Here is a 23,289-nt window from a genome sequence, read left to right as displayed (position 1 = left end):
ACAGCAGGGGGGGCCTTGGGAACCAACCCCACGAACGGCCTTGTCCTGCCTCCCAGCAGATGCTTCCCTGCCCAGTGGCCTGGGGAGGGCTGTGCTGGAGGCCGGCAGGTGATGAAGGTCCCTTTGCTTTGCCAGGCTCCTGGAGGAGCTGTTTCATTGCTGCCCCCCCTGGAGCCGGCACTGCCTGGCCCCTGCCCACGGCCTTTGGAAGCAAAACCCTGCTGGCAGCCGAGCTGCACAGGGCTCAAAGGTTCCCTCCTCCAGCAGCAGCTCTCGGCCTGGCTCTAATGGATCTCACACTGGGGCTGCTGGCAGCTGGTCCAGAGGGCAAGGCTGCAGCAGAGAGCAACGAACCAGCAGCATGCCAGGGGAGGAGAGCCTGTGGGCAGGCCTCTGAGCCACAGCTCCTCTGTGGCCCAGGCTGTCAGGAACTGGAGTTCCTCCACCCACAGTCTGGCTTCTGAGCCATCCTGAAATAAGCAACTCAGCAGGCCAGGGTCTGGGAGGGGGAGAAGCTTTCTGCCATGCTCCCAGCCCTGCACAGCCACTGCCTGCAGCTGCTCTTCCTTAACCTGACCCCAAGGAAGCTTGGGTACAGAATCCCTGAATGCCAGAACCAAGGGGACCTCTGGAGCCCACCCAGTGCTACCCCCCTGCTCCAACAGGGCACCCTCAGCAGCTTGCCCAGCAGCACAATGGCCAGAGGGGGTTGGAAGCTCGGCAGAGGAGGAGACTCCACAACCTGCCTGGGCAGCCTGCTCCAGGCTCCAGCAGCCTCACACCAAAGAAGCTTCTCCTGGTCAGGTGGAACCTCAGCCTCCCCCAGTCCTCTCCCAGGGAGGGTGAGGGGAGGTCCATGGATCTCTGCAGGTTACCACTTGGGTTTCTTCAGGGAAATCAGAGGGTGCCAAACTGTACCTTCAAGCCACAGGGTAGGAGCTGGAGGCAGCCTCCCCTCCCAGGCAGATCCTGCCCCCCGCCATCAGGGGCAACCACCTCACCACCAGAGCAATCCTTGCATCTTCTGGCTCCACACCATAGCAACCACTGGAAATTCATCCCCTAGGCTTTTTCCAGGCTCTGGGAATGTCCAGGCAAGCAGGCACTTCCCCAGGGGCTGTGTGCCTCGCCCCATGTCCCATGCACCACCCCAGCCCCCTGAACCATTCAGCTCCCCTTGCCTGGGCCCAGGCTCGCTCTGCACTGGCCAGGCTGGAGGAAGCAGGAAGGAGCAGGCACAGCCAGGTCAGAGCACATCTTTCACTTTACCAGAACCACACTCGAAGGCCAAGGAGTGCAAAAGGACCCTGCGAGACACCACGGGGGCAGCAGCTGCAGGGCCACCAAGCTGACAGCCTTCCCCACTGAGGGTCTGGGGGGCCTGGGGGCTTTAGGTTCTTTGCAAGCTTACCCCACAAACCTTCATTTCATGCCCAGGCTGAACACTGCAACTCTGCCACTGCAGCTGGCAGCAGCAGCTGTTGGCAAGGCCCTCCTCACCCCTCCAAAGCTGCAGCAGAGCTGTGTCAGGCTGACCCTGGCTGAAGCTCTGCACTGCTCTGAGAAAAACTTGTCCCAGTCTGTCCTGCACAAACCAGCTCTGAAGCAGGAAGCCAAAGGGGTCTGTTGGCAGCTGTGGCATTCAGGAGGTGACCCAAACCAGCTCTGGCAGTCCTGGGCTGGCCTGGCTGCAAGTCCCTTCCTGCTCCCAACGAGTTCTGCACCAACAAACAGCTTTAAGAACAAGGCAGGGAGGGGAAGGCAAATCCCAGCTCCATTCTCTGCTTCAGTCTCCCAGGCTCTCCCTGTGGTGTCCCCAGGTGTGGCCTCAGGGATGTCCGTGATTTATGAAGGAAGCAGCTCACAAAGCCAGGCTCCAACAGGGGCTTGAGCTGCACCTTTCAAAGGGCCATGGTCAGTGAACAAAGCTGGCAGCTCAGGGCAGGATGGAATCCTCCACCACACCTGAGGCTGTGTCATCAAGGCACATTTCAGCTCAATGAAGGCACAAAAACGTTGCCCACACCACAGCGAGGGCACTGCTTTGGTCTCACTCTGCCCAGAACCCTCCCCCACCCTGGGTGTGTTTATTGCAGGGCTGGGAAATCCACCCCAGCCTTCTACTCGTGCCCAAGGGCACTCCAGTGCCTCACCGAGTCTCAGGGCTTCACCTGGTTACTTAGGATAGCCACCCAAGTGGCAGCACCAAGGAGCTCAGCTTCCTCCTGCTGCAGCCCTAAGGGTCACTGTGCTGTGCCCTCGGTACCACTAACCACAGCTGCTGCTGCTGAGAGAAGGTGCCCAGGGGCAAGGCAGGACCAAGCAGCTCCTCACAGACCCTCTGCAGAAGGCCTCAGGGGGCTCTCCTTTGCAAGGAGGCCACTTGTAGAGCAAAGGAGACAAGAACCCAACTCCTGATCATGAACACTTCACTCTGAAGGTCTCCCTCACCTGCCACGACCTGAGGTCAAAGCCTGCCCAGCTATCAGCACCAAGGGCTTGGCAGGTGAGCCAGGAGCTGACTGGCATGCAAGGCACAGGTCAGGAGGTGCAGCTGGGAACACCTCACAGCAGGCTGCAAGAAGTGCAAAGCTGATCCCCAAGGTCTGCTCTGGAGCCAGGAGCAGGGCAGCTGCCCCAGCTCCCCACCCCTCGGCAGCTGGCACCATCAAGAGGCCAAAGACTAAACAAAGCACTTGCCCTGAGCCTTCTCAGCAGGCAGCAGGAGGTGACCCCACCAAGGTCAGCAGGAGGAGGCAGAGCTGGCTGCAGCAAACACCAGGGGCAGACCTCAAAGCTTTTGGGCCCATTCCAGCCACGAAATAGAGATTCTGGTCCCCAGAAGCAGGTGCTGGGCACAACCACAGACACCACCCAGCTACTCCCTGCCCGAGTTCACCTCTGCAGTGCCAGCAAGCAGGAACTGCCCCATGGATGCTCAAAGCAGGGAGAGTGCTGCTGAGGCTGCTGAAGTGAAACGTGAACATGGAAACCAGAGGCACAAATCATCTGAGGCTTCCCTGCCCTTCTCCTCCTCTCTGGGCACACTGATGCCACCTCCCAGCTTCAGCAGCTCCACAGGTCACTTGCTTGATGTTCTTCCTACGTTGTCCCCAAGTGAATCAAAGCATCCAGTGAGATCCAGCCAGGAGAGACTTGGCTTCAACAACAGGTCAGGGGAGCCCAGGACAGGCACCAAGTGGCAGAGTTCACACTGAGGAGGGATCTGACTGCAGCTCTGGGATTCCTGCCTGCTGCTGGGGTCCTCCTCAACAATAGACCTGAAGCAGAGGTGCCCCAGACGAGTCAGTCTCTGTGTCTTGGAAAGAGGAATCTCTGCTCGTTGGAGAACCTTGGAGAGGGAAGAGAAGAGTTGGTGCCATTACACGAGGTGAAGCACAGCAGCTGAGTGCCTGGCAGGCAGCTGCCACAAAGGGCTTTGTGTATCAGGAGGGAGGAGGAAGCCACACAAAGCCCACGGGCAGGAACGGCCCTGCCTGTGCTGTAGCCACCTCGCAGGCAGCTCTGTTATTAGGGAGGAGAGAGCCAGGCCGTGGGCTGCTGCTTGGAGCGCAGCAGGAGGAGCTCAGGGGCAGCCCTTCACCCTCCCCAGCTTCCCTTTGGCACTGCTCCCTTTGTTTCCAGTCTAACCCAGCTGTGACCTCAGCTGGTCACACCCCAAAGGCAGCCCCAAACGTCGTGAAGACTGAAAGCTGCCAGGCCAAGCACTGTGCCCAGGCTCGGAGCACTCCACACTGGGGCTCCACTCCTCTTCAGACGCCCCCCCAACTCTGGGCAGCTCTTTGAGCTCCCTTCACCCCTGCAGCTCAAGAGAACTTCAGCCCCCGGGGCAGCAGCTGAGCCTCTGCGGGGATGCAGCCGAAGGCAGCGGGAGCCCGGGGGGCGTCGGGCGCGGTACCTGCGCTGCTGTGCCGCATGTTCCTGGCCAGCACATCCGCGGGGGTCTCCTCCGAGATCTGCACCGCCAGCTCTGCAAGGCAACCACAGGCCTCAGGCAGGGGCCGCTGCGAGCCAGCGCAGCCCCAGCCCAGGCACACACCACCCCGGGCTCACAGCGGAGCAGAGCTTGCTCTCCACTGCCCTCCTGACCCGAGCTGCATGGGCCCTGGGCACCAGGATGCAGCTGGCTGCTGCCCAGGGCAGCGCAGCAGGCACCTGGGGGCCTCTCTTGCTTCTGCAGCTCAGAGTCACAGAACGCAGCAGGTTGGAAGGGACCCTCGAAGGCCACCACGTCCCACCCCCTGCAGCAAGCAGGGACAGCTGCAGCCAGAGCAGGCTGCCCAGGGCCCCCTGAATGGGGAGCCTCCACCACCTCCCAGCGCAGCCTATGCCAGTGTCTCCCCACCCTCACTGTGGGCGAGAACTTCCCCCTGATGCCCTGCCCCAGTCCCACACCACTGCCCTTAACTCAGCTTCTCTCCCACCTCTCCTTGCCCCCCGTACTTGGCTTCTTCAAGGTCTTTCTACAACACTCTCAGAGCCTCTCTGGAGGTCAGGACTCCAGGCAGCTCCACCCAAGGAGGATGCCAACCCTGAGAGTCCTTCTCTCCCCTTTGCAGGGGTAGCCACTGCTGGTCCTCACCCATGGTGCAAGGGCAGCCTCAGCTCCACACAGGCACTCTGTGCTGTCACCTTAGGGTGGCACTGGCTAAGAGTGCAGGCAGCACAGGAGAGAAGAGCCAGCTCAGGAACTGGACATCCTCTGGCACAAGCCAGCCTGGCTGGTCCTACCAGTTCCCTTTGACTCATGGTCTCTGTGCTGGCTCGGAGGGGAGGATGAGAGCCAGCAGCACTGCACAGCAGCACTGCACAGCACAGACTTCCCTGGCAGGGAGAGATAGGATCAAGGAAGCCACCCCCATGAGTGCTGAGGGCTGGGGGTGGCCTCCAGCAGCACCTGAGGACCCCCCCACCCACGCCTCCCAGGGAAGCAAGCCTGGAGAAGGACATCAGCTGTCAACCCTGCTCAAGCACCAGACTCATGGCATGGGTTGGTTTGGAAGAGTCCTTAAAGCTCATCCAGTCCCAACCCTTGCCATGGGCCCCTGCACCTCCATTGGCCCAGGCTGCTCAGGGCCTCATCCAGCCTGGCCCGGAACACCTCCAGGCAAGGGACATCCACAGCCTCCCTGTGCAGCCTGTGCCAGTGTCTGCCCAGCCTCCCTGTCAAGGACTTCTTCGTCATCTCCAGCCTCAGTCTGCCCTTTCCCAGCTCCAATCCACTCCCCCTGCTCCTGCCAACCACCAGCCCTTGCCAGAAGTTCCTCCCCAGCCTCCTGCAGCCCCCTGGGCCACTCTAAGGCCTCCCCAGAGTCCTCTCCTCTCCGCAGCCCTCCCCGAGGGAGCCAGCCCCACGAACCATCCTGGCTGAGGACCATGGACTCCAGCATGGTCTCGTTGCCGCTGTCGGGCGCCTGGCCCCTGCTGGCCTTCTCCTCGTGGCTGTGGCTGGCAGGGAGGTGCGGCCGGGCCCTGCTCTTGCGGGTGCTGATGCGGATGATGCCCCGCACCAGCCTGCACTCAGCATCCTGCTCGTCCAGGTTGTAGTCCTGCGTGATGCTGTTGATGAGGTCCGAGATCTTGTTGGTCTTCTCCAGGAAGACAGTGTCTGAGGTGCACTTGGCCAGCTCATCGATCTGGTGCACGCTGAAGAGCTCTGTCAGCTTCCTGAAGATGAGGACATCGATCTGCCTGCTGGACATGGAGCCGTTCAGCTCGCTGATGTCCAGGTCGGACTCGTGGAAGGAGTAGTACTCCTCGGAGCTGCGCGGGCTGCTGGGCAGCGCTGCCCTCTCGGGGCTGCTCCGGGAGGCCTTCTCCGACAGCTGCTCCTTGCAGCAGGAATCCGACTCTGGCTGGTGCCCGGGGCTCCTGTGTGGGTAAACAGGGATGCCCTTCAGTTTCACGTCTGGGTAGCTGAAGCTGCTGCCCATGCTGGACTTTTTGATCTGGCTGCCGTTCTTCTCGGCGGGGGAGGCGCTGCAGGCGCTGCTGGGCAGCCGCCCCTTGCAGTCTCCGTTCTTGCCCTCGTCCGTGGAGGTCTCGGTGGGCCCCGGGTAGGGGACACAGACACTGCAGTCCTGGAAGCAGCTCCCACAGGTCACTATGCAACAGAAAACAGCCTTGTACGTGTTCCAGGCCTGGGCCAGCGAGGAGCAGCAGGAGCTGTGGCTGGGGGCGGCCTCAGCTGTGCCCGAGATGAAGGTGATGGTCTCTGCCTCCCTGCCGTTGGGCTCCCGCAGCTCGGCCCTGCGGCCCCTCCTGTCCCGCATCTGCTGGGCCCTGCTGCGGCCCGCCCGGGGCTCGGGCGTCGAGCTGCCGAACACCTCCAGGCTGACATCGCCCTCCTGGCACGGTCTGGGCCGCAGGGGCACAGCCTCCTGGCAGGACTGGTTCGGCTGGCGGCGGCTGTTCAGCTCGCGGGGGACTCCTGTCTTCCGGCCCAGCATGGCTCACGGCTCCGGCACCTGCACAACCAGAAGGGCCCAAGTCAAGTGGCTGCCACCAGCCTCACCCCGGGGAGCTGCTGCCAGCAGCGAAGGACAGAGCCAGCAGCACCACTCTGCGGCCCCTGAGCTCAGGCCAACACTGCCATTAGTTACACATCACTTGGCAGAGGACTCTGCTGCCCTCCCTTAGAGACACAGAACCCTCTGGGTTGGAAGAGCCCTTGGGGATCCTCCAGTCCAACCAGGCTCCAACTCTGCCCAGGCTGGGGCTGAGCCATGGTCCTCAGCACCACGGCTCTGCCTCTCTGAAACACCTCCAGGGGTGGGCACTCAGCCACCTCCCTGGGCAGTCTGTGCCAGGTTTTGAGAGCCCTTTCAGTGGAGAAGTTTCTTCTGATGTCCAACCCTAAACCTGCCCTGGTGCAGCCTGCAGCAGTCTCCTCTCATCCTGTCCTTGGGAGCAGAGCCCAATCCCAGCTGGCTGCAGCCTCCTCTCAGAGCTGTAGAGAGCAGTGAGGTCTCCCTCAGCCTCCTCTTCTCCAGACTGAACACCTCCAGCTCCCTCAGCTGCTCCTCCTCAGTCCTGCTCTCCAGACCCTTCTCTGGACCTGTTCCGGCCTCTCATTGTCCTTCTTGGGGTGAGGAGCCCAAACCTGACCCCAAGACTTGATGTGTGGCCCCAGCAGTGCCCAACACAGGGGCACAATCCCTGCCTAGTCCTGCTGGCCACTCCATTGCTGATCCAGGCCAGGCTGCTGGTGGCCTTCCTGGCCACCTGGGCACAGGCTGGCTCACCCCCAGCGGCTGTCAGCCACATCCCACACACAGGGGGTGCAGCCTCTGCTTCCCCTCCAGCTTTGCTCTCAGCAGATGCTCAGCTCAAAGGAAATGGGTTTGGAAAAGACTATTTTTAACACATCACAACCTCTGCAGCCTTCAGGAGAGGGTTGTTGGTACCCAGGCAGGTGAGGGAGGGGATGGAGCAGGATGATCTCGAAGGTCCCTCCCAGCACATTCTACCGTTCTATGAAATGCTAATCAGGCCAACAAGGAGCAGCAGGGAGAGCCCAGCCACAGCACCTCTGCTCCCACCCTGCTGCTCCGGGGCAGCTCGGGCAGCAGTTAACCAGCTCAACAGATCTGAGCATTGCCACTTTTCCCCTTTCTTGGAAGCAAAGAGGCCTGCTGGCCCCACAGGGAAAGAGACCCAGCCCCAGAGCAGGCAGCTCCAGCACCTCACTGCAGTCAGGAGCTTTGGTTCCATCAGCTTACAAGAACCCTGCAAGCAGTGCCTGTCCCAGGAGCTGCCTCTGCACGCTCCTGGCCAAGGTGTTACAGGTGCTGCAGTTTCAGGGCTGAGCTCCCCAGACTCAGCATTAGGAGGGAGGTTTGAGTGCACAGCAACAGGGATTTGTATCTTCCCCCTCCCCAGCTTCAGGGGTTTTGTGTCAGTCCAAAACTGAGAGACAAAAGGCACCGCTGGAGCTGGAGGGAGCACAGAATGGCTTCCTGGGATGTCTGCCCTCAGGGCCCCAGCAGGAGCCCCAGCACAGGAACCACCACGTACAGAGCCATGTTCTGAGTCCAGAGCACTTCTGCCAGAGGGAAGAGCACTCCCTCAGCCCTGCAGGAGACTCGGACGTTCAATCACCTGCCTGACATTGCACACACCTCCAGCTGCACCCACCACACCTCCCCTGCCCACCACAGCTCCTGTTTGGGACCATCAGATCACTCATCTGAAGAGCTCACACGAGACCCTCACCCACCAGTTTCTCCAGCAGAACCGAGAGGTGGACCAAAACCTGTAGCCACAAACCACCTGGAGTAAAATCCAGAGCTGAGCTGACACTCACCAGGTCGCTGGCAGCTTCCTCTGCGCTCACACAGGCACTGTGAACAGAGAAGATCCTTCTGAGGAGCTTCAGCATCTGCTTCTGGAGGGCTCACGAGCAGGCTGCACGACTCAGAGTTAGCCTGGGTCTAAGATCTTCATTGTTCAGAGGTCAGGAGGTCCTGCCAAGGGGTTAAAAAGCTGAATTCCTTGGTGAACCTACCCAAAACCACCACCTGGGCCTGCCCAGAACCAGACTGCCCCTGGCCTTAGAAGCTAGGGAGGACAAAGCTTTGAATTCAAAAGGGGCAGAGGACCTGCACCCAGGAGAGGAGGTCGACACAACTTCTCCTCAGCCTAGGGAGGCAGCAGCAGCACTCCACCACGGAGCAGGGAAACAAAGTTTGCCCCTTCCCTCTCACAAAGGAAGCACTGCAAGAGGCAAACCCCTCCTGGGCACCGAGCAGGGGCCCCTCTGCCTGCCCCGGGCGCCCTCTGGACGGCAGGCAGTGGGGAGAAGCCAGCAGCACAGAAGTGTCGTTTCCCAGCGGGGCCACCGACCCTGCCCGGCCAGGCCTGCCCTTTCCGCACAGCCTCACTGCGCTCCCGAGGGAGTCTTCGGCCTCTGAGAGCCAAACTGGCCCCAGAGAGCGCCAGAGGAAGCCCAGTCCCAGCCCCATGACAGCTCCTGCCGACACCACCCCCCAGGGCAAGGTTAGGGAAGGTCCCAGAGCGGCGCAAAGGGACAGAGCCGGGGGAAGAACGAAGAGCACAGACCGGTGGGGACGGCGGTAGCGGCGAAGCTGCGCCCAGCCCCGGTGAGGGCGGACAGGGCACACGGCCTGGGGGGCTCCGGAGCCGGGGGAGGCCCGGGGCGCACCGAGGTGAGAAGCCGGTCTGGGCCGAGGGACGGCACTCCCGCCGAGGGGCTCGGGCCGGCCGCGGGAGTGCTCGGGGTGCGGACGGCAGCAGCGGCAGCAGCCCCTGCAGCCCCTGCAGCCCCTGCAGCCCTTCCCGCAGCCCCTGCAGCCCTTCCTGCAGCCCTTCCCGCAGCCCCTGCAGCCCTTCCCGCAGCCCCTGCAGCCCTTCCCGCAGCCCCTCCCTCCCGATCGCGGCCTGCTGCTGCCCCCGGCCCGGCCCGGGCGGCCCGCCGGGGAAAGAGCCGAGCGGCGATGGGCCGGGGACCGAAGCCAAGGCCGGGGGCTAAGGTCGGAGCGGGCCCGGGCGCTCCCCCCACGGCGGCATCGCGGCCCCCGCCCGGCCCCGGTTACCTGCGAGCCCGGGAGCGGCGACCGGCGCGGCCCCGCCCCACCTGGGCAGGTGCGCCACGTGACCCGGCCCGACGGCGAGCCGCGAGGGACAGCGCAGGGCGGCCGCGAAGCTGCTCCGCACGGCCGCGCCTCGTCTGCAGGGACCCCGTCCCCGCGGGCCCCTGTCCCTCAGCATCCCTGCCACAGGGGTCCTGGTCCCCGCGGGCCCCTGTCCCTCAGCATCCCTGCCACAGGGGTCCTGGTCCCCGCGGGCCCCTGTCCCTCAGCATCCCTGCCACCAGAGGTCCTGGTCCCCGTGCACCCGTCCCCACGGACCCCTGTCCCCACTCTGCGGCGCATCGCTGCGACCCCCTGCAGCGCCGGGCGGCTCTGGAGCCCTCTGTTGCGGCGGGGCCGGAGGAGGCCACAGCAGTTCTGTGAGGGATGGAAGCCCAGGCTGGGAGGCCAGGCTGGGAGAGCTGGGGGTGTTCAGCTCGGGGGATGAAGGCTCCAGAGAGACCTTCTGGTGGACTTAAAGGGCTCAAAGGATTCCCTCCCCTGAGGATCCCTGCCCCAGACAGTCCTCACCTCCACGGAGGGACCTTCGTGGGGACTGATCTCACCCTGCCTGCCTGGCACCCTGTGAAGCAGCAGCATCATCCATCCCGTCTGCTGCTGGAGTTTCTTGCCCAGGCTCCCTTGGGGCCAGCAGCAGCATGTGCGGCACTGGTGCCGTGGGGGTGCCCGCTGCTCCCTGGGCACTGGGGCTGTGGGGCGCAGCTCCTCCTCTTTGCTCCTCCTTGCTGACTCAGTGCTTCTCTGCAGAGCTGCTGAGTCACTCCTGGGGTCGGGTCCTTGCCTAAGGTTTGCGGGAAAGGAAAGAAGCCAGGAGAGGAAGGCAACAGCAGGACAGGTGGAGAAGGAGCCTGGCAGGTCCCCAGTCACGCGTGGAGGATGTGGCTGGAGCATCTCAGACACAACAGCCAGATTCTGAAGGAAAGAGGAGAAAGAGAATCGGTGTAAGGATGGTGCCAGTGCCAAGCAGCTCATTCCTTCTCCACAGGGCACACAGGCAGCCTGCATTTGCTGCAGCCTCTGGCACAGGAAGGCTGTGCAGGATTCCAGGCGGCGTTCCCCTGGCCACGCTCTCCTGTGTGAGTAACTCGAAGCACTGCTTGCAGATGCAGCCTCTGCTCTGCCAGGTGCCTTCAGCACAGATTCCAGCCACGAAACCTCTCCCAGCAGTGCTCCATCAAGCCTGGCACTCCCAAGATCAGCTGAGCAGCACAGTGTGGCCCACTGAGTCCAGCACCACACTTAATGCCCCTCAGCTCCTGCCCTGTCCCCATGCCCCACCACCTCCCAGCCCAGCTGCCAGCCTGTGACAAGGTTTCAATCCCATGCTGCTGCTGCCAGTGTTGTTGGGTCCAGGACAGTGGAGTTAGGAGCTGGGCTGACTGGAGCTTAAAGCTGAGATCCTGGAGCAGGATTCCTTCCTCTAAACTGGGCCAGGCTGAGGGAGCAGCACCTGGGTTCCCCCTGCCCTCGTAACTGGGACACATGGAGAGAACCAGTGGGAGAGCTGCACCACCCTTAGTGATTTACTGCCTGAAATGAGGCTCCACGTTTCTGGACCACGTCCCAGTGTGGGGCTTTAAAGAGGCTGGAGACAAAAAGTCAGCACAGGAGCCTCAGCTTTGTCCTCCACAGGGCTGCCCTACCCAGGGCCAGAGCATGGCTGGCGTGGGGCTGGCTGCCAGCATCCCTGGGGAACCCCCAGGACCATCTCTAGGGGAATAACTGGGAGCATCCTCAAGGGAATAGCAGGGACTGGACCTGGGCTGGCTGCGGGGTGCAGCTTGGTGTCCCACCCTGGCAGTCAGTGACCTGCAGTGTAGGGTGCAGAGGGCAGCTGCCAAGGAAGGGAGAACAAGGCTCAGCTGGGCTTGTGCTTCAGAGAGGCTTCTGCTGGATGCTGCTAGTTCCAGGCTCTTCTGTTACATCACTGATAGCTCTTCAGCACTGGCAGAGCTGCCGCGGCAGCCAGGAGGGCTCCTGGGGCTCAGGCAGTGACTTACCCTGGGGGGCAGCTTTGGTGCTTTTCTCTTCTTTGCCTTTGCCAGTTTCTGTCTGCTCAGCTCCTGGGATGTGCCGTGCCTGGGACAGCCTGGGGACACAGCCGCTGTGGGAAGGGGCTTGGAAACGCCCTCGGCCTCACTGGCCAACAGCCCCAGCACATCTGGCTCCTTACGCTCACGCCCAGCACATCTGGCTCCTTCTTTCTTAAACTCACACCCGGGTGCAGCTGTTCCCTGTTTTAATTTCTTTTCCTTACCCTGGACTAGGGACTGGAGCTGTGAAGGTGATGAGCAGCAGAGCCCTGGGGGGTGGTGGCTGATGGAGCAGCTACCTGAAGAAGCTCCTCTGGCCTCAGTGACTCCAAGGAGTCTCTTTGTGGGAAAGAGGGAAGCTCACTGCAGGACAGATCCCAGCCCTTTGCCCCATTGGGGGTACCCCTGGGGGTTCAGGTTCCATCAAAGCAGAGCAAAGTGTCAGAGAGGAAGATGTGTCCAGCACCTGCCTGTGCCCATAGCTCCCTCAGGCTGGGGGCAGAGGGAGCAGCAGCAGAGCTCTGACCCTGACCCCGCGATGGAGCAGCACCCCTCAAATCCCCAACCTCCCCCTGCAGCAGCACAGAGATGCCTCACCCTGGGCTTTGGCTTTGCTGCAGCCCGAACTGCAGCCCGCAGCGCTGCAGAAGTATCGGGGCCGTGGCCCCAGCAGCAGGCAGGGGAGATGCGGTGGGAGCTGGGCAGGGAAGGGCCAAGCAGGCAGCGGAGGCAGGGAGTGGTGACGCAGCAGCCTCTGACGCTGCTCCGGTGCCTGGCAGCCCTGTGGCAGCGCTGGCAGGAGCAGGAATGCCACGCAAAGCACAAGGGATGGGGTGGGTTTTTGCCTCTTAAGGTAAGGGAAGCAGAGCTGCCACCAGCCCACACGGGGTGGGGATGACATCCTGCACAAGCCTGGATGTGGCTCTGCCTGGAGCAGCTTTAGGCCGGGTTTTGGTTTGTCAGCTCAGGCTTTTGCTCCTGGCTGAGGGTGGGATGAGACCTTGGCACCAGGTTCCTATCATCCTTTTTATCCTGTCTCTGTCAAAAGCAGGCTCTACCCCACGCACCTTCGTGATGATGCAGCCACTGAGCACGGCATCTCAGCTGGAAGAATCCCCAAACCCAGGCTCCTCGGGGGGGAGCAGGGTGGCAGCAGCCCCCTCCCACTCCCGGCCCCCTGCTTGTGCAACTCAACCCACTCTCAGCTCCATTAACATCGTGCTCAATGATGATGACGTTGGCTGGGACGTTGCTGTAACCATCATGCAACCAAGGACATCCTGTCCTGGAGCCACATCCCATGCACCCCACGGCTGGGACAGCTCCAGGCTGGGACACTCTCACCCAGCCCGGAGGGGACAGGGTGGGAGCTTACTCCTGTCCTTTTCCCTGCTGCAGGCTGGTGACGAGGCAGCAGCAACCCCCAGCCGGCACTGGCACCTTGAGCTGCTTCCCCCAGGGGCCGCAGACCTGAACCCAGCAGTTCCAGCAGCCCAGCCCAGCCTTCAACCCTGACCCTTCCCAGTAAATCCCAGTATCCCTTCCCAGCCCTTCCCAGTAACCCCCTCTCGGTTCAGCCTCTCCCAGTGACCTCCCAGTAACCTCTGCAGCCATTCCCAGTGATCTTCCCCCTTCCCAGCTCCTCATTTCTCATTGCCCCCCCTCGAAGGGGGAGCAGTTCTCCAGTGCCTCTAGCACCGTACCGGCCGTACCGAGCCTGGGGCCGTGCCGAGCCGCCGCACTGAGCACGCAGGAGCCGATGCTGTACGGGGCCATACCGGTGCCATGCAGTGCTGTGCCAAGCTATACCGAGCCCGTTACTGGTGCCATACTGAGCCATATCCAGCCCGGTGCCGTGCCGGTGCAAGGTGCCGGTGCTGTACTGGGCTATAGGGGTCCTGCTGCATCGAGCCATACCGAATCCGATGCCGGTGCCGTACGGGGCCGGATCGAGCCATACCTAGCCCGATGCCGGTGCCAGTGCTGTATGGAGCCATACTGAGCCCAGGCATCTCCCGCCGGAGCTGTACCGGGCCGGGCCGGGCCCGCTCCCGTTTCCGTTCCCTACCCGGTGCCGGTGCGGAGCCGGTGCCGGAGCCGCCCCCGGCGGGGCCGAGCCGCACAGAGCCAGCGCCGCCCCCGGGCTATATATCCACTCCGCGGCGCTACCTCGCTCCCGTTCCCATGGCGGCAGCGACAGCGGCGGATCCTGGTCCGACAGCGGGCGGCGAGCAACACCCCGACCGCGGCGGTACCTCTGCGGGCAGCGGCAGCGGCAGCGGCACCGGCAGCGGCACCAAGAGCAGCAGCAGCCCCGGGTCGGTGGAGCTGGCGGCGGCGCGGCGGAGGCTGGTGGCGGCCGAGTGTCGCCGTCGGGCGGCGGCGGAGCTGGAGGGCCGAGTCCGGCAGGTTCACTGCGCCCTGCGGCACGCCGAGCTCCGCCTGGCCGCCCGCGCCGAGGCCCTGGGCAGGCTGGGCACCAGCGTGGCACAGGCTCAGCTAGCGCTGGCAGCGCAGAGCCAGCGGCTGCAGAAGGGGCTCCGCCGCCGCCCCCGGCCCCGGCCCGCCGCTCTCCTGGCCGCCGCCCGCGCCCTCCGCAGCTGCGTCCCCTGGGCCCCGGCCCGGTCCCGCGGTAGCGCCTCACCGGCTGCCGCTGCCCGCCGCCTGCCTGCCTCCCCCCGCAGCCCGGCCTAGGGAGCGCCCTGCGGGGTGGGCACCTGGGGGCTTCGAGAGGGACCCTGCTGGGTTTGCGAGACCTCATGGGGTGGGGGCACCCAGCGGGGTCCGGAGCCCTCGGCCGGCAGACTCTGCTGGCACCTGGGGGAGCCAGACCCTGGGGGGGTCCTGGGCACTCCGACGGCTTGGGGCCCGGCAGGATCTGGGGCTCCTGGGAGGACCCTGCAGGGTTTGGGGGACTCCGTGGAGTGGGGGGACACAGTAGTGTCTGGGGACCTTGAGGGTGTCCTGAGTGACCTAAGAGGTGGAGGTTCTGCAGAGTTTGGGGCTTCTGGGTCCTGTGGGGGTGGGGGGACACCCTGTGGGGTAGTGGACCCGTTGGGGTCTGAGGACCTTGAGGAGGTCTTGAGGAGTCTGGTGGGCTGGGACCCTGTGGGATCTGGTGGTTCTGGAGAGCTCTGCAGGGTCTGAGAGACCCCATGGGGTGGGGGCACTCAGCAGGGTCTGAGGGCATCCTAGGGAGTCTGACGAGCTGGGACCCTGCAGGGTTCAGGAGCACCACATGGGGTGGGGGCACTCAGCAGGGTCTGGGGTCCAGAGGAGTCTGATGGCTCTGAGGGTCCCAGGTGGACCCTGTGGGTTTGGAGGCCATGAAAGGACCTTGCTGAGGTGTGGGGAGTCTTGGGGCACCAGCAGGACCTGGAGCCCTAAGGCACTCCTGGTGAGCCTCTTGGATTTAGGCTGCAGAGTATGGGGAGCCCATGGAGTAGGGACCTCAGCAGGCCTGGGGTCCTGGGGAGGGTTGGGACCCTGCAGAATTTGGGGAACCCCCGTGGGGTGGGGGGGATCCACTGGGGTCTGGAGTTCCTGAGGGAGTGCTGGGAAATCTGCTGGGTTAAGACCTGGTGGGTTTGGGAGTTCTGAGGGGACACGGTGGGTGTGAGAGGTCTGGGGGACCCTGCAGCATCTGGAGGACCCCGGGAGGGGGGGGGGGGCCTGGCAACAGGGTTTGCAGCCCTCTTGAGAGTGTGATGAGTTGGGGACCTGTGTGTGGGGGGGGGGATCCTGCAGGTTGTGGGGGGATCTGGGAGACCCATCAGGGTCTGGGGACTTCAGTGATGGCCTGAGGGGTCTTAAGGGGGAGACCCTGTGGAGTTTGGGGGTCCTTAATAGAACTTTGGGGACTGAGGCACTGTAGGGGACCCAGCAGGGTCTGGGGACCTTGGAGCGCCTTGAAGAATCTGAGATGGGGAGGGGAGGGTGGTCCCGGGGGACCCTGGGGGTTTGGGCTGCTTTAAGGACCCTGCAGGGTCAGAGGTCCAGATTGGCAGACTGGGAGGGATGTAGTGGGGTTGGGGGACCCAGCAGGGTCTGGGGTCCCTAGAGAACCTCGCCAGGGCTGGGGGTGTTTGTAGGAACCCCAACCCACTCGGGGGTCACTTCTCCCTCCCTCAAAGGCAGCAGGCTCAGGGCAGCCACTTTGGGGCTGTCCAAGCCCCACTGCTCCCCCAGGAAAGGTCTCCAAGACTCTGAGCCAGCAGGACACTGTTGGAACCCTGCTTTGTGCTGGGCTGTGACATTCGTGGGCAGATCGAGTGGCCCTGGGGCCACCCCACTGCCCCCTACCCCCTGATGGTGATTTTGGCTGCGGACTGCACACCTGCTCGGGAACAGAGAGCAGAAGAGGACTGATCCTCACCATGGCACCGGCGCCGTTTGCCTCCCACCAGGCTGCATCCTTGGGACTGCTTCGATGACGCTTGCAACCTCCTGCTTCCAGCAAGAGTCCTCGGACAGCCCAGAAGTCACCCTGCAGCAGAGCCTGTGGGCACCGGAGGGGTGACAGAGCAGAAGGAGGCCTCGGGATCAAGAGTCCCTCCCATCGCCGTTCCGTCGCTGCCCCCTCCGCCAGCCCTGAGCCGGCCTCGGGGTGGAGGGCTCAGACCGGACCGCAGCGTCCCTTTCCCACCAGGAACGACAGCAGCTCAGCCAGCACCGCTCCCCGTGAGCCTTCACCGGGCAGCCATGCCGCTCACCGTCGCTGATGCCGCCGCTCACCGTCGCTGATGCCGCCGCTCACCGTCGCTGATGCCGCCGCTCACCGTCGCTGATGCCGCCGCTCACCGTCGCTGATGCCGCCGCTCACCGTCGCTGATGCCGCCGCTCACCGTGGCTGTGCCGCCGGCGCCCCGTGGCCGAGCCACAGAAGCGGGGCCTGGCTCTGCCGCTCCAGGCTTTCCTTCCCAGCGGCTGTCCCCGGGGGCTGCACGGCTCCCTCCGCCCCGCCGGGCACCCTGCGCGCAGCTCCCCGCGTCCCTACTTGACTTCCAGTACGGAAAACCCAACCCACTGGGCTGGGGCGGGGGGAGGCTAGGGGCGGGAGGGAGATGTGCCGAGGCCCCCTCGGTGTGAGACAGCAGGGGCTGTGTGCCAGCGTCGCTTCTGCCTCTGCACCGCCTGCCGCCGGGCTGCTGCCTGCGCCGGGCTGCCCGTACCAGCCTTGGGCCGTCCCTACTGGGCTGCCCACACTGGGCTGCTTGCCCCGGGCTGCCCGCACTGGGTTACTCACAATGGGATGCCCACAGTAGGCCTCCCACGCTCCGGGCTGTGCACTGTGGGCTACCAGTCCTGGCCCACGCTCCGCAGCAGGGCAGCAGCAGAAGTAAACCTTGCTCTGTTTTATTCGCTACGTGCGTGTCCTTAAGTGCTGAAATGCAAGCAAGGAGGTGATTAGGACTGGGATTAGCAAATAAGCCCTGCTAATGGCTTGTAATTAACACCAGGGTGGATTTCTCTGGTTTCTCCTCTTCCCTCCTCCCAGCTGGGAGCCGCTGGCAGCAAGGTGCTGCTGTGGCTGGCCGCGGTCCCTGCCCCACCGCACATGTCAGTGCACAGATGTGGATCCGCACATGGTCTGCCCCGAAATAGCTCTGGAAGGTCACAAATAAGGTCCAGCTTGCTCCCGAATGTGTGCAAGGAATGGGGGACAGAAATCTTGGCGCTTCACGTTGATGCCCTGGGGCGGATTTGCCTTTCTCCTGCTTTCAGATAATTGCCTGGGGCTGCTACCCCGCCTGGAGCTCACAGATGCTCCAGCACCTCGCATCTCCTCCATGCTCCCTCATCCCTGCCCTCTCACCAAATCACAGCCTGCTGGAGATGCTCCCATGCGTGCAGAGCCATAATCCCAAGCAGGAGATGATTCTTCAAGCCAGGAGAAGAGGTTGCTGCTAATAGCAGCTTACAGGTCTCAGCCAGGAGCAGGGACACATTATCTCTCCCAGGCTTTCAATTAATGGTATGAAATGCACAGCTTGGGTTTAAATCTCTCTTTCCCCCCCCTCTCCCTGGTGATTATTTGCAAATCAGCTTTTGACCTGATTAGAGCAGAACCTGCTTAAAAGAACTGCAGGGAAGGACCTTAGTAAAAATATTTAATTCAACTCCATTAAACCAGTAAGGCAAAAATCACTCCAGATCCTCTGATGCAATGATTCCTCCTCAGCCTCTGGTCTCTCCTCACACCTGGTGCTCCTGCAGGATCTGCAGCTGGAATATGACATCACTTCACACCCTTATTCCCACTTCCCTAGCTGCTGGGGAGGCTGGTGGGGTTAGTGAGGCCAGGAGGGTTGGTGGTAGGGCAAGAGGAGACCCCAGATCTCCCCACAGCTCCCCGATGCAGAGAAATGCACCTTTAGCTGGGCTGGGGATACTCTGGGTGCACAGGGAATGCTGTCTTCAGAATTCCAAAGGGTGGGGAAAGGCAGCTGGGTCCTCTCCATCTTCTGGGGCTGGAAATGGTCCTTACTATTGAGTGGAGAGAGCAGCAAGGGCAATTGAACCTCATGGAAGGATGATGGGAGAGGGGTTGTGGCCACATCTGAGACCTGGATTTGGGAGCAGAAGGATAAGAGCAGCTGCCCAGGGTGATGCTGAAGCAAGAAGTGATACCTGGAAAATCCTCATCCAGTGGCTCCTGCAGCATCTGCAAGGCACTGCTGGTCCCCAGACCCTGGCACATGATGGAGATAACAGCAAAGTCCTGCTGGAGGGGCCTGAGACTGTTTGGGGCACGGATCTGGGGAGGGAGAATCCACACCACCTCCAGGAGAAGGTCAGAGGGAAAAGGCAGGGCAGCAGCCTGGTGCCTCACTGCTGCCTTCGGGAGCATCCCCTGCCCTGCACATGCCCTGCCCCTGCACGTCCCCTGAGTGCAGGACTTTACGTAACCCCCTGGCCTCTGCCAGGCTGCAATCACCTTACGTAAAGGGCACCCCCACGGGCTGGGGTTAGCAGATTATTGTGTTACCCTTTCTGGGAAAGAATGAAATGCCTGTGGCATGCTAATACCCCAACCCAGCTCCCCTCCTCGCTGCTCCTAAGTCCTTTGGGCGAGTCCCAGTGAAGCCTGTTGGCACGAGGCCACTGCCAGGGAGAGCAGCAGCAGTGCAGGCCCTGGTGGGCAGTGCCAGAAACTCCCCAGGAATGAAATTCTGCTGAGAGTTTGCTGTGAGAGTAATGGAAGGCGACAGAGATGGGGTGAGAGTGAAGGAGGGTCGACAGGGACAGCAGGAGAGTGATGGAGAGGGAACAGAGTTAGTATGAGAGTGGATGGAGGTAGGAGTGAGAGGATGGAGAGAGAGAGAGAGAGAGAGATGGAGTGTGAGTGACAGGGAGGGACCAGGGATGGGGTGAGGACGATGGAGAGGGGATAGGGATAGTGAGAGTGATGGAAGAGGGACGGGGACAGTAGGAGAGTGATGAAGGGAGGACAAGGACAGTATGAAAGGGACGAGGTGAAAATGATGGAGAGGATCGGAAAGTGACAACGCCAGAGCGAGGCAGGTGAGGAGAACAGAGCTGCCGCACCGAGTTGCCCGGGCCAGGTCTCAGCAGGCCACCTACGGCTGCCCGGAGCCTCTCCGCGGCGGAGCCGCAAGAGGGCGCTGCAGAGCCTGCCCAGCGCCGCGGAGAAGCTCTGCCACCGGCTCCGGGAGCGGTCCCCGGCGCTGGGGACCTCAGCCCAGCCTGGCTTCATCTCTCAGCATCCCCCGAGCAGGGCCTTGCCCTGGCTCTGGGGAGCGGGCTCCCGTTCCTGCTCCTTTGGAGGGAATTCTCCACAGTGAGGGCAGTGAACGTGCAGCAGCTTGCCCAGGGAGGTGGCAGAGGCCCCAACCCTGCAGACATTCAGGTCAAACTTGATGGGACCCTGAGCAACCTGCTCTAGATGTCCCTGCTGACTGCAGGGGGGATCGGGCAAGGTGGCCTGTGAGGGTCGCCTCCAGCCTAGTGCACTCAGTGATTGTGTGCCCCCTGCCACGCGTGCTGCCAGGCTGGCTGCCCTCCCTGTGCTAAGCTCATCTTGGTCCAGTTGTATGCCCACTAAAGCTCCTTAGGTCACTGAGCTGGTTAAACCTCAGCGATCACTTTGTTTTGCTCTGCAACTTAATGCACCTAATTCCTGCCCAGCTGACTCCTGGTGCCCAGCCCGCAGAGCTCCTGTGCCCATGCAGGAATGGGCATGGCCACATCACACATCTCCCCTTGCTCTTGTTCGGAGTAATTTTGAGTGTGGCAACCCCACATGGAGTGAAGTCCTGGGCAAAACCCTTGCCTGAGCCTCAAGGAATGAGTGGCAGTGTGTGGCATGGGCAGGATGGTGTCCTGTGTCCACAGCTCAGTGCAGGCAGGACCAGCCCTGGCACTGAGATGCAGCTGGAGATGAGGATGTTGCAGAGCTCAGGACCAGGGTGCAACCCTCTGTTCTGTCCAGGTGAAGCCACATCTGGAATGCTGTGTCCAGTTCTGGGCTCCCAATTTAAGAGAGATAGGAAACTACTGGGGAGGTCTCAGCAGAGGCGCCAAAGGTACTGAGGGGCCTGGAGCAGCTCCGTGAACAGGGAAGGCTGAGAGCCTGGGGAAGGGCAGCCCCACAGGGGAGAGATTCCAAGCCCACCTGGCCATTGTGGTCCTGGGCAAGCTGCTGTAGGTTATCCTGCAGGGGGCTGGACTCTAGAGGTCCCTCCCACCCCCCAGCATGCTCTGGCTGTGGGAAATGGAGGCAATGAACCTAGCTAGGAGCAGGCTCAGGTCTGTGGTTTCTCATGGCCTTTCTCCTTCCAGGAAGGCTGGGCTGGAGGAGGGCACTGGGCAACAGCTGGGACAGTCCAAGCTGTGATTTTCCAGGGTTCAGATATCTCTGCATCTCACCTGCCGCCCATGCTGAAAGGCCCCAGGAGCCTCCTGTCATGGAGCAGTGTCTCTATTTTCAGCCTTGGCTGCCCTAATCCCATTGCTCACCTCTGGCTGCACTGCAGCTGGCTCCATCCCAAGGCCCCCAGGTGCTTTGTGTGTCCAGCCAAGGCAGGAGCCAGACTCTTCTCCAAGGGCTGTGTCTTCAACAGAGGGGACCTCTGCTCCTCCTCCCCAGAGCTGATCCTCACAAGCCCCTTCCCTGCAGCTCTGGGCTGTCACCCCCACAGCAGCCAGTCTGCTGCTGAGCCCTGGCCAGGGCAGTGGTTCCCCAGAATAGCTACAGAACGTGTGCAGGGAAAGGGCAAGGTGCAGGAGGGAGGCTTCGCCCTGCTCACTGCCCCATCTGGCACGCACCGGGCACGGGCACCCCCTGGCACCCCCAATACCCACCAAATGAGGCAAACCCACCAGGAACCCAGCTCTGTGCCTCAGGTCAGCAGAGAGCCACCGCAGGAGGCAGTCCCTGCCCTGCACCTTTTGTTCCTGTCCCTGCTGGTCCTCAGCCACCCGAGGCGCCAGGAGTCCTCTTACCTGACCCTGCTTCGTTAGGGGCTGCAGAGAGATTAATTACCAAAGCACCAAGCACTGACCCCAGCCCTCTCGCCCCAGACTGCTGCCTCGCCCCAGAAAGGACCTGGGGGTCCCTGGGCTCTGCATGTCCCAAAGCCCACAGGGATCGCCTACAGCTGTGGTGCTGTGACCCCCAAATCCCAAACATACCGAGCTGAGGGGGGGGCTTCTGGAGAAGGGGCAGGAGAGGCAGTGCTGAGGCTTCACCTGTGAGATGGGAACACAGCCCAGTGCCCACCCCCAGGGGTAGCCCTCACATCGGTGTGTGTCTGTGGGAGAAAGAAGAACATGAAGGGGAAGTGGAAGGGGAAGAGGAAAAGGAAGGGGAAAGGGAAGGGAAGGGAAGGGAAAAGGGCACCCAACCCACATCCCTTCTCTCTCCTCCCTCTCCCACACCTGCAGGGATGGCAGAGCAGCAGCACCAGTGAGCTCACCCCCACACCATGGCATGGCTGACACTGGCAGCTCCAGTCTCTTCAGCTGGAAACACCCCCTGGGCAGTGCCCTGAGCCCATCACCCCGTGTGAGACCCTCGGGCACCAGGAGGCATCCCCCGGGTGCATCAGCCCAGCACTTGCCCAGGAGCCTGGCACTGCTGACGTGTGGCCAGGGTGACTCTGGGGACTATATCTGTTGGTGACAGGCAGGAAAGGAATCCGTGGAAGGAGGCCAAGCAGAGGCTGCTCTCAGCTCTCTCCAGCACCTCTTATGGAGAGGAGCTGAGGGCAGAGGGCTGGGAGCAGCTCCCGTTATGGAGAAGCCCTGGGGAAGCCCTGGCTCCAGCGGGCACCCGGCTGGGCCCCAGCAGCCTCCATCCTCCCCAGAATGACATAAGGGCAGCAACGTGCTTGGGGCATGCCCTAATCCATGGGCACAGCCCTGAGACACAGCTGGAAGCTGCCAGCTGTGGTGGATTTCACCCAGGAGATGGGGGCATCCCATGCCCGGGCAGAGGGACTCACTGCAGTAGAGCACCCAGAGACTGAGAAACCAGCAGGGCCACAGACGCCTTTAGGTGACAGCTGATGCCTCCTGGAGAGGAGAAGGAGGACGAGGAAGAGCTCACAGCAGGCACTGATGACCTGGCTGGGAGCAGCCAAGCCCTTAGCCTGGCCTCACCCTGGGATACCCAGTTAGTGCTGGCCCTTGATGCTCAGGGGTCAGCCACTCTCTGCCAGGGCAGGAGCAGAAAGACTTGGTGGGTGCTGGCAGGGTGCTGGGTGCTGCTGGGTGCCCCAGAGGGTTGGCGCTGGTGCCAGTGCAGCAGCCTTTGGCACAGGCTCCTTCCCTGATTTCCACATCGCTTCCAGGAAAAACTGGGTGGATGGGGAGGTGCTGCTGCCGGCGGCCCAGCCAGGAACGGCTGTGGAGAGGGAGCAGCGCTGGGCCCCTGTCACCGCCCCAGCGATGTCGGGACAGGATCTGTGTTCCTCAGCTGCTGTCTGAGCAGTGCAGAGATCACTTTGTGAGCCATGGAAAATGAGGCTTTGAGTGCTGCAGCCACGAGGGAGAGCCTCAGGGTCAGAACTCTGCAGGGAATAAGGCAGGGGGTGGGTGGGAAGGGACCTGTGGAGCTCACCCCGCCCAACCGCCCTGCTCCAGCAGGGCACCCACAGCAGCCTGCCCAGGAGCACAGTGGCCAGGGGCAGTTGGAAGCTCTCCAAAGGAGGCTGCACAACCTCTCTGGGCAGCCTGCTCCAGGCTCCAGCAGCCTCACACCAAAGAATTTTCTCCTCCTGTTCAGGTGGCACTTCCTGGGTTCCAGTTTGTGTCTGATGCCCCTTGTCCTGTCTCTGGGCACCATTGAGCACAGTCTGGCCCCAACCTCTTGCCCCCACCCAGGTCCTTTATCTCTGATCATGGCTCAGCTCCCCTCTGGGGCTGCTCTTCTGCAGGCTCTCAGCCCTAGAGCTCTCAGCCCAGGTCCTCCCTGCCCACCCAAGCCCTGGTGCCCAGCCCAAGCAATGCCCCTTTGCAGGGGTGCAAACTCCAAACCTCTTTCTGCAAACCTGTAGAGCATAAAGAGTTTGGAAGCTCAGCATAGACACAGGTCAGACCGAGTCTGGCTTCCCGGGAAGCTGCCCCCGGCGCCGGGGCAGGGCCAGCTCCTGCCCGTTCCC

General features: G+C 62.5%; 1 protein-coding gene across 6 annotated transcripts; it reads right to left on the bottom strand.

The window, feature by feature from the left end:
• Window positions 1-1,246: 1,246 nt before the first annotated feature.
• Window positions 1,247-14,065, bottom strand: KDF1 (keratinocyte differentiation factor 1). 6 transcript variants are annotated; one of them, XM_064172661.1, is made up of 6 exons: window positions 13,369-14,065; window positions 10,143-10,544; window positions 8,327-8,486; window positions 5,381-6,488; window positions 3,920-3,991; window positions 1,247-3,352 (listed from the first exon to the last, which is right to left on the bottom strand). In XM_064172661.1, exons 4-6 carry the CDS (start codon window positions 6,468-6,470, stop codon window positions 3,270-3,272), a joined length of 1,245 nt encoding a protein of 414 aa, XP_064028731.1. In that variant the 5' UTR covers window positions 6,471-6,488; window positions 8,327-8,486; window positions 10,143-10,544; window positions 13,369-14,065; the 3' UTR covers window positions 1,247-3,269. The 6 variants fall into 6 exon arrangements, with proteins under 6 accessions (XP_064028731.1, XP_064028730.1, XP_064028732.1 ...); XM_064172660.1 differs by having other exon boundaries at window positions 13,378-14,065; XM_064172662.1 differs by having other exon boundaries at window positions 13,583-14,065.
• Window positions 14,066-23,289: the final 9,224 nt, after the last annotated feature.

Source organism: Pogoniulus pusillus, chromosome 37 (assembly GCF_015220805.1).
Source record: "Pogoniulus pusillus isolate bPogPus1 chromosome 37, bPogPus1.pri, whole genome shotgun sequence".
NCBI lineage: Eukaryota > Metazoa > Chordata > Aves > Piciformes > Lybiidae > Pogoniulus > Pogoniulus pusillus.
This window is presented reverse-complemented; position numbering and strand designations above follow the sequence as displayed.

Coding starts and splice junctions, on each gene's coding strand:
- KDF1 (XM_064172661.1), bottom strand. CDS start 6,470: ATGCTGGGCCGGAAGACAGGAGTCCCCCGCGAGCTGAACAGCCGCCGC. Junction 3,992..5,380: donor CATGGTCCTCAGCCAGGATG/GTTCGTGGGGCT, acceptor GTTGCCTTGCAG/AGCTGGCGGTGCAGATCTCG. Junction 3,353..3,919: donor CATGCGGCACAGCAGCGCAG/GTACCGCGCCCG, acceptor TCCCTCTCCAAG/GTTCTCCAACGAGCAGAGAT.